The sequence below is a fragment of the Ipomoea triloba genome, chromosome 12 (assembly GCF_003576645.1).
Source record: "Ipomoea triloba cultivar NCNSP0323 chromosome 12, ASM357664v1".
NCBI lineage: Eukaryota > Viridiplantae > Streptophyta > Magnoliopsida > Solanales > Convolvulaceae > Ipomoea > Ipomoea triloba.
This window is the reverse complement of record NC_044927.1, coordinates 20,238,519-20,248,384: the sequence shown is the minus strand read 5'-3', so window position 1 is coordinate 20,248,384 and position 9,866 is coordinate 20,238,519. Positions and strand designations below refer to the sequence as shown.

The window sequence follows — 9,866 nt, the reverse complement described above, 5'->3', positions numbered from 1 at the left end:
TGGATGTAAGTGGGTGTACCGAGTCAAGTTGCTTGCGGATGGTTCTATAGAGCGGTACAAAGCTCGATTAGTGGCAAAGGGTTACACTCAAACTTTTGGCCTGGACTATTTAAATACCTTTAGTCCTGTTGCAAAGGTCACGACTATTCGAGTGTTGTTAGCCGTCGCAGCCATAAAAGGTTGGTATTTACATCAACTTGATGTGAATAACGCCTTTTTACATGGTGATCTCCATGAAGAGGTATATATGACTTTGCCACCAGGGGTCGAGTCAAATAAGCCCGGGCAGGTGTGTCGGCTGGTCAAATCCTTGTATGGATTAAAACAAGCGAGTCGACAATGGAATGAAAAACTGACTTCAGAATTAAGGAATATGGGTTTCATGCAAGCTTCTGCAGATCATTCTTTATTTACTAAAGGGAAAGGTGATGGATTTATTGCATTATTAGTTTACGTGGATGATATTGTGGTTATGAGTGGGGACTTGAGTCAAATTCAGTGTGTTAAATCACATCTTCACACTGCATTTCGCATTAAGGATCTTGGTCCCCTGAAATATTTTTTGGGGTTAGAAGTCACAAGAAGTACACATGGCATAAATCTTTGTCAACGCAAGTATGCTCTTGACTTACTTGATGAAGCTGGTTTTTTGGGTAGCAAGCCTGTTGAGAGTCCCATGCTTGAAACGACAAAGGTGCTCTATTCAGATAGTCCAGCTCTCATTGATGCTACAGGTTACCGAAGATTAATTGGCAAGCTTATTTACTTAACCATTACGCGACCTGATTTGACTTTTGTCACACAACAATTATCTCAGTTTGTGGATACACCCACTGAGGAGCACATGCGAGCTGTTAGTAGAGTGTTGCGGTATCTCAAAAAAGCACCAGGTCAGGGTGTTTTTTATTCAGCTAGTTCTTCATTACAGATAAAGGGTTTTTCTGATTCTGATTGGGCAGCCTGTCCTCGCTCTAGGAAGTCTGTTATAGGTTTTTGCATTTTTCTTGGTGATTCTTTGGTTTCCTGGAAATCAAAGAAGCAAGTTACAGTTTCTCGGTCTTCTTCTGAAGCTGAATATCGAGCTTTGGCTATTACTAGCTGTGAAATTCAGTGGCTTCTTTTCTTGTTAGCAGACTTGGGTATCACTTTAACCTCTACTGCGGTTTTTTATTCTGATAGTCAATCAGCACGCTATAGCGGCTAATCCGGTTTTTCATGAACGCACCAAGCATATAGAGATTGATTGTCATTTTGTCCGGGAGCGTGTTCAGAAAGGTGCCTTGAAGTTATTGTATGTTGATAGTGCTAATCAGCTTGCTGATGTCTTCACCAAACCGCATGGTCCTACTTCGTTTGCCATGTTCATGTCCAAGCTGGGTGTTCATTCTATTTACCCTCCAGCTTGCGGGGCGGTATTAACACATGAGTTGACAAAGTAGTAGTAGTTGCATTATTTTAGTTTTTTGAATTTATTTGGTTCCATTTTTCATGCAAGGTTTTAGTTGTTTCTGTTGGTTGGACAAGTATATATATCCAGCTTTGTTTATGTTTTGAATGTACTTCTTCTCTTCATGTTAATATAGAGATTCTTTCCTTTCTCTATCTTTTGTCCTATAAAATTCCAATATATATATATATATATATATATATATATATATATATATATATATATATAATATGGTACAGTTAATTATAATGTTGACTAACACTATAAATTTTCTCTACTACTATACGGCCGCCCAAACTCGAGTTTTCTGGCTCCGCCCCTGGACCAAATATTCCATGTTAACTTCTGAACATACATAGCATCTAGTGTTGGGCGCCAGCCAGGTTGGCCGAGTTTACCCCAGCTCGATTTGAAACTGTGACTTACCCTGGTTAAATGGTTAATATCAACTTATATATCACCGTTTTAAATAAGATATGGTAACTAAATAGCCAAATAACTCTATAGTTAAACGTGTTTGAACATTTAATATTGGGAAAATGACACTTTTTCCCCCTATGTTATATGCTTATAGCACTTTTCCCCCCTGTGTTATTAAAGTGGCAGTTTTCCCCCCTCAGTTATTTTAAAAGTGGTAGTTTTCTCCCTTTTAATGTTAAATTGACATTTTTGCCCTTAAAATAACTATTTCATTTATTTTTATTCTCCAATCAATTGTTACTAATATGTATGAAAAATCACGGTTCGACACAAACCTAATCGAACACTGTAGCAATTGAACTTAAATAGTATAGACGGTTACGGTTACGATTCAGAACCGAAAAAATAAAATAAAATAATTGTTAAATTTAGACTATTTTTAAATAAGAAATAAAATTATAAAAATAAATACGTAGTAAATAAATACATAAGTTTTGATTGGCGGTTTAAAATCGAAATTGGAACCGAACCGTACCGATTTATCAAAATAAGTGTTTGATTATTTTCACTATATATGACTGTGGTTAAGTTCCGGTTCACGGTTCAACAATTATTTAATTTTAAATTTTTCGGTTCTGAATCGTAACCAGAACCGTCCATACTATTTCAATATGATTGTTACAGTGTTTGGTTAGGTTCGAACCGAATCATGATCATCCATACATATAAATAATAATTTGTTGGAGAAAAAAAATAAATGAAATAATTATTTTAAGGGTAACAATGTCAATTTAACATTTCAGGAGAAAAAACTGCCACTTTAATAACACAGGGGAGAAAAGTGCTATATGCACATAACATAGGGGGAAAAAGTGCAATTTTCCCTGATTGATAGTCAGCCGCCTTCCACTATAAATGTCACATTTCTGGTGTTTTAGATAAAAATGAGCTTACAAGACATGCAGGAAGCCTTCAATCACCTAATTAACTCCTTTAATCTAACTTCATTTACTTGACGACTTGTACTCTTTATTCACATTTGTACAAAAGTAGATGGTAGCTAGGCATGATCCAAAATGGAATTGGTAGAGTAGTTAATTAATTAAAGTGCGACGTGACAGAATAGTTGTTTCGATTGCTGCAGGTTTGTGATTCAATTCCTATGGCATATCGATGAAGACAAGATTGGTTTAATTTGAGTTTCTCTTTCTTGTTGAATTGGGAAGCACTATCTAAATAAGTTATACTAGCTAGCTAGGTGTTTGATGATGATGATGATGATGATGATGAGCCCTGCAGATTTATGGTGATCACCACTTCCTCTTCTCTGCTGCTGCGATGACAATCGGATCTAAACAACAATCCGTTCGTTGTCCCGTGTTCCTCGTCGTTGGTACGAGGATGATGTCGTGTGTCGGGAATGGATGGCGGCGGAGGAGAAACCATGGGCGGCGGGTGGTTAGTAGTGATATTGGGCGCCACGACGGGGCTTCTGCACATTGGGCAAGTGGAGTTTGAACGCAGCCAGTGGGTTATACACTGAGTGTGAAATATGTGCGTGCATGCTGGAAGCTGCTGCAACTCCTCTTTCTCCTCAAATTCTCCCAAGCAAATGCAACAACAACACCTGCAAATCCATTTCCCGGTTAATAATTTTGCCATTTTCTTACCCACCACAGGTGAAATTCCCTTGCTCAATGAGCCGGATAATGGAAAGATAAATCACGAAGACTTTAATGATTCATTAAGTGGGTGGACCAATATTTGGTGCCACAAAGAGCCCACACATTGAGTGTAATATTTCTGACACAATTTGTGTCTTTTCCTACAATCTACCACTCAAAAATTAATTGGGCTGCCCATGCTGGCTAATTTTGCTATTTTCTTGCCCAAAACACGTGATATTTCCTTGCTGCCAGATAGTGGAAGGATAAATCACTGAGACTCAATGGTGCACTAGGTGGAGGACCAATATTTGGTGTCACAAAGAGCCCACCACATCGGGTGTAATTTCCGGTACCATTTTTGTTTTTTCCTATAATCTACCACCCAAGAATTAACTGGTTGTCTGTGCAAGCTAATTTTGCTATTTTCTTGCCCAGAACAAGTAAAATTGCCTTGCTCAATGAGCTAGATGGTGGAATGGCCAATCATGGAAACTCAATAATCCATTAAGTTGAAGGACCAATGTTTGGTGTCACAAAGAGCCCCCACCACATCGTGGGAGGACCAATGTTTGGTTTCACAAAGAGTTCACCACATTGAGTATAATTTCTGACACCATTTGTGTCTTTTCTTACAATCTACCACCCCCAAGAATCAATTAGGCTGCCCATGCGGGCTAATTTTGCTATTTTCTTGATTATGCAGTAAGTTTAGCAGCAATTAAGGTAAGTGTTTGATCTTACTGCGATTCCTTCATGGCAGGATCTTCACCAAACACTATTACTGGAAGCCTCACCTTCTGGATCACCCCTTTTAAACCTCCTTCACTCTGCAAAAGTGGAACACAACATACATATTGCATCTGTCAGATTCAAGCGTTTATCACTATTTACACCAAAATTTATGACTAGTAATAAAAGGGTAACTTTATTTTCTTATATTTGGTTAGCAGTCAGGCCAACACTACGGTCCAATAATAGAATATAATGCGGACTCGACTCTTCAAGCCGCCTCCAACAATATTTTTAACTATAGTACTAGGCAATTAAGAAACATGATATTGAAGAAGAAGAAGAAGAAATTACCATGGGAGTGTGCAGAGAAGGATGATTAGTTGATCTTGTTGGGAGAGTGGGTGGTGAAGGGGAGGAGGCATTGGAAATCCTTCTCTTCAGATAGAACAAGTAAAACAAGAGAAACAGTATAATGGAGAACAGTATAGGGATTGAGAAAATGAAAGCTTGGTAGAGTTTGAGTTGGAGTGTTTGAGGATACAAGTGAGGTGGGCTAGCAGTGGTTTCAGGCATCCCCATGATATTAATTATATCTATCAATTAATAACCTCAAAGACTTGGTAAAGAAGAGCAGAAAAGAGATGTTTTAGTTGATAAAATTGAGAAAAGTAGAGAGTTTGAGCAGTGCAGAAAAGGGCAGGTGAGGATTGTGCAGAGAGATGATGAAGAACATGGTGGGTAATATAGGGGGAGAGGAAGAGGAGAAAAAAAAAAGGGTTTTGTTGTGTTGTTTTAGGAATCAAGATTTGATGAAATTTAGGAAGACATGATCATTGAGAAAAATAATAATCATGTGTAGAAGACTGCTGGAAATGGTAGTAGTGCTTTTGAGATCCAACAAAGTGATCAACCCTTTCATAGTTTCCCACTATAGCCACCCCCACCCTCCTTTGCTGTCACTCCCACTTCATTTTTTTAAGAATAATAAGTGGCAATCATCCACTTTTAGGCTTTATTTTTTAAACAAATTATTGTTCTCCAGCTTGGAGAGCCGAGTCCAACATCTTTTCATCCCAACGTGACTCTAACGGCTAATTAAGCAAGTATATAAGAAAATAAAATTGCATCTTCGATACTACCTATAATTTTTGGTATAATAATAAACGTTTAATCCTGACAATTAATATCAGAACATGTCGACTTAAAAAGCATGTTGTGCACTTGAATCCCATTGAAAACATGGCTGGCAGGTGGCACCCTGCGATTCTCAACAAAACAGAATTATTAACTCTTTTTTAATTACTTAATCAACTGAGTTATGTCTTGAGATACTTTTAGATTTTATTTCTCATCATAGATGAAAGCCTAACTCACCTTCAGTCAATTCATATATAACATCTACTTGGCTTTGCAGCTCCTTTATTTGGCCATTAACTACCATAAAACTCTTTTCCAATTAGTGTAGAGACTGCTAGAAATGAGAGTGCTTTTTGAGATCAAAAAAGTGATCTGATCAACCATTTCATGATTAGTTGTTGCAGTGATGGGACAAGCTCATAGCTTCCCACTATAGCTCCAACCCCACACCCTTAACTTAATTACACTCCATTATTTTATCAAGCATAGCTGCCAAATCTTAACAATTATCTTCCTAACACTTACTAAAGTAATATATTTTTTTCCTACCATCTTTGAATTTTAGAGTCACTTTTTCTTACTTTTACTATTATCATTTATTAAAAAAAAAAAAAAAAAACAACTTCAAAACAGTTTTTAGTTGCTAAGACTGTTAACAATACTTATCTTAAAAATAAAAAAAATAAAAAAAAAAACCTTCTATGTAAGTATGCAACTATAAACTCTTTCAATAGAAAAACTTCATCATGTATGTTTTCCTTTTTCTAATAGTATAAAATTATTAAGACTAATGAATTTAAGTTTATCAAGAAAATAGAAACAAAAAATATTTATATTCGTGAAAAAATTACACTTTTGTACTCCAAATATAAGGATAGTGGACTAAATCCTACGATTATGAGAGCCTCTATTTTTAGTCCCCCAGTTATCAGTTTCGCGGCATTTTCTCTCTCCATAAAAACAAAATTGATAGTGGCAACTAATTACCGCCTAAAAACTTAATTTTTCAAGGCTAAACTTGTAAATCTATTTTAGTTTTGTCATCCCCTCATATATTTAATTTCTCATCTTTCCCTTCTCTCCACTTCAAGGAAAAATTATGCATTCAAGTTATTTTGTTGAAGTTATAGATTTTGAAAAAGAAAATTAGGAGTTTTGTCTCTGTAACCCATCTATTGGAGGAAAGACACAACTAATAAGGTGAATTTACAAGTTTAATTAGTACTAAGAAATTAGGTTTTGAGAGTGAAATTAGCCATCTCTGCTGACTCTATTTTAAAGAGGAGAAAAAAGTAGGGGTGTAAACGAGCCGAACTCGAACCTAGGGTGGCTTGAGCTCGAGCTCGTTAAGGAAGGCTCGGCTCGAATTCGAGCTCGAGCTCGAGCTCGGCAATTTTCGAGCTGCTCGAGTTTGGCTCGACCAGCTCGATTGTTCGAGCTCGAGCTCGAGCTTGAGCTTGAATTTGAGCTCGAATTCATGCTCGAACTCAAATTCGAGTCCGATTTTAAACTCGAATTTAACCTGTTTGATTTTAAATTCATGTTTCAATTAAAAATAAACTATAATATTATATATATACATATTTTATATATATATTGCTCGCGAGCGGCTCGTTGAGCCACGAGCCTAAGACATTAGAGCTCGAGCTCGGCTCGAACTCGAATTTGACCGCGCTCGAGCCGAGCTTTGACCGAGCGGCTCGGCTCATTTACACCCCTAGAAAAAAGTCACTACGTTAGCTTATAACTAGAGGACCAAAACTCAAAAAATGTCTATAATTGAGAAACTAAATTCACTATACCCAATACTTAAAAAACGAAAAGCGCGTCATTTTCCCATTTGAAAATATTGGTAAGATTAGCAAAAAAACATTAACCAAGTGTGAATAGTTTAAATCATGTCAGCTAACATACATTAGTTCAAATCTATGACCAGACTCGACACTATATATATATATATATATATATATATATATATATATATATATATATATATATATATATACTAGTATTTTCGCCCGTGCGTTGCACGGAATGGATTTGTTATAATATTTTAAGAATATTTGGATCGATATACAATTATATAAATTATATTATCGAATATTATATAGCGCAATTGATGAAATTAGTTGAATCGATTATGTTTTCTGATGTTTTCCTTGCTTGAATTAGAGTAAATAATTGTCCAATTACTCGTGCGATGTACGGATAAATTTTTTATAATACATTTAGATAATAAAAATAAAGATGAAATTATAAAAAAAATTATAATATTTAACATGTACATTTATTTGATTATAAAATTAGCGCAAAAGTATTACTCAATTAATTGAATAATATATGACTTGTTTGTCTACAATTATCTTAAAAAGATCGATATGTAATATGACTTATGTAATTATATTATTACTAAAATAAATATGGGAAAATGATAAATAATCTATTTATAATTATTATAAAAATAAACTAGTATTTTTGCCAGTGCGTTGCACGGAATTGATTTGTTATAATATTTTAAGAATATTTGGATCGATATACAATTATATAAATTGTAACATCGAATATTATATAGCACAATTAATGAAATTGATTGGATTGATTATGTTTACTGATGTTTTCCTAGCTTGAATTAGAGCAAATAATTGTCCAATTATCCGTGCGATGACATCGAATATTATATAGCGCAATTTATTTTTTATTATATATTTAGATATTAAAAATAAAGATGAAATTATAAAAAATTCTAATATTGAACTTATACATTTATTTGATTATAAGATTAGTGCAAAAGTATTACACAATTAATTGAATAATATATGACTTGTTTGTTTACAATTATCATAAAATATCGATATGTAATTATATTATTACTAAAATAAATATGAGAAAATGGAAAATAATTTAATTATATTATATTATGTAATATGACCAATGTTTAACTTAATTACCATAATAATTATTAGACAATTATTATTAGTCAATTACACTAATATATGTGCAATTATACTTTTATACCTTAAGTATATTCATTTTCATCGTATGACATTTAGTTTTTCTTCCTCCTCCATATTTGAATGAATTAATTGTAATTATTATAAAAAAAATATAACAGCCCATGTTTAATTAATTTTTTAAAGTTTAAATAACTTAAAGTTTTCAAAAGGAAAGTGTAATTAATTTTTTTTAAGTTTTTAAATAATTTTCAATCAATTTTCATTTAATTAGTAATATCCTTTTAATTTTTCAATTTGCCTAATTTCCGTTTCCTTTTCTATTAGGATCTTTTTATATTTTCAAAAATTTGTAAAATCAGTTTTCTTTTCCATTTTATCTTTACTATTGTTTGGGCAGAAATTTTACAAAGGATGATTTTATTTTTATTAATAGTAGTATAGATATAGAAGTATAGATAAGTATTCGAAATATTATTATTTGTGTAAATAATAATTAGTAAATTATTTTTTCTTATAAAATTACTCATAATTTTCAAGGAATTTTCTTATATGTTTATTATTGCAGAATTTGTTTCCATTATTCTCACAATTATAATGGTTTAATTATTCTCAGAGTTTGGTAAATAAAATTTTGTTACCAATTAAATTTTATTAATTTTTTTTACCAATTAATTAGTAATATTAGTTTGTGTGGGGAAGTTGAAGGGGATGATTTTACTAAATAGAATAGAGATTTTATTCTATAATTATTCTATGTGTGACAATTAAATTATGTTTTCTTTTTCACTTTTTCTTTTTTATTGTTAATATTATTAGTATTAATCATTAAATTATGGACCCTTTTTTTATTTCCTTTTCTATTGTTTCCTCAATAAATTTTCATTTTCTATTGTTTGGACAGAAGTGGTTGGACGGGAAAGCACGAAATGGAAATTTTGTTAGGATTTTCCTTTTTATTAGTAACCTTATTATTATTAGTCCATTTCCTGGTAAGTTAATTTCGTTCTGTTTTCTATTTTTCCTTGTAAGTTAATTTTGTTTCCTTTTTCATTTTTCATTTTTACTGCTAACATTATTAATATTAATCATTGAATTATGAATCATTTTTTATTTTCCTTTTCTATTGTTTGTTAAATATTTTTTTAATTGCTTGGGCTGAAGTGTTTGGGCGTGTACTTCAATTTTCAAGGGAAAATGATGCAAAAGTTCTCGTTTCACCATTTCTAATTCCGGTAATTCCTCAAACTTCAATTCAATCGATGCATATGTTTATATTTTTTAATTTGTTTTTTTGTTGGTTTGTTTTTGTTTTTCTTTGAATAGTAAAAACAATAACTTCAATGCTAAGCCATTTCTCCACCATTTCATCAAAGTCCGAGTAACTGATTCAATGCTAGATCATCACGTATATACAAAAATAAATCACATAAAGATGACTTAAAAACAAAAAAGGACCCGTCTTTAAGCATATGCATACATGTTCCTGCACACGGAAGACGTGCTAATAAA

At 33.1% G+C, this 9,866-nt stretch overlaps 1 protein-coding gene across 1 annotated transcript; it reads right to left on the bottom strand.

Annotated features, from left to right (window-relative positions):
- Window positions 1-2,745: 2,745 nt before the first annotated feature.
- On the bottom strand, window positions 2,746-5,157 carry LOC115998649 (probable E3 ubiquitin-protein ligase RHA4A). The gene is made up of 3 exons (XM_031238272.1): window positions 4,618-5,157; window positions 4,276-4,361; window positions 2,746-3,494 (listed from the first exon to the last, which is right to left on the bottom strand). The coding sequence occupies exons 1-3, from the start codon at window positions 4,843-4,845 to the stop codon at window positions 3,122-3,124; spliced, it is 687 nt and encodes a 228-aa protein (XP_031094132.1). The 5' UTR covers window positions 4,846-5,157; the 3' UTR covers window positions 2,746-3,121.
- Window positions 5,158-9,866: the final 4,709 nt, after the last annotated feature.

Coding starts and splice junctions, on each gene's coding strand:
- LOC115998649 (XM_031238272.1), bottom strand. CDS start 4,845: ATGGGGATGCCTGAAACCACTGCTAGCCCACCTCACTTGTATCCTCAA. Junction 4,362..4,617: donor CTTCTCTGCACACTCCCATG/GTAATTTCTTCT, acceptor CCACTTTTGCAG/AGTGAAGGAGGTTTAAAAGG. Junction 3,495..4,275: donor CCTGCCATGAAGGAATCGCA/GTAAGATCAAAC, acceptor ATGGATTTGCAG/GTGTTGTTGTTGCATTTGCT.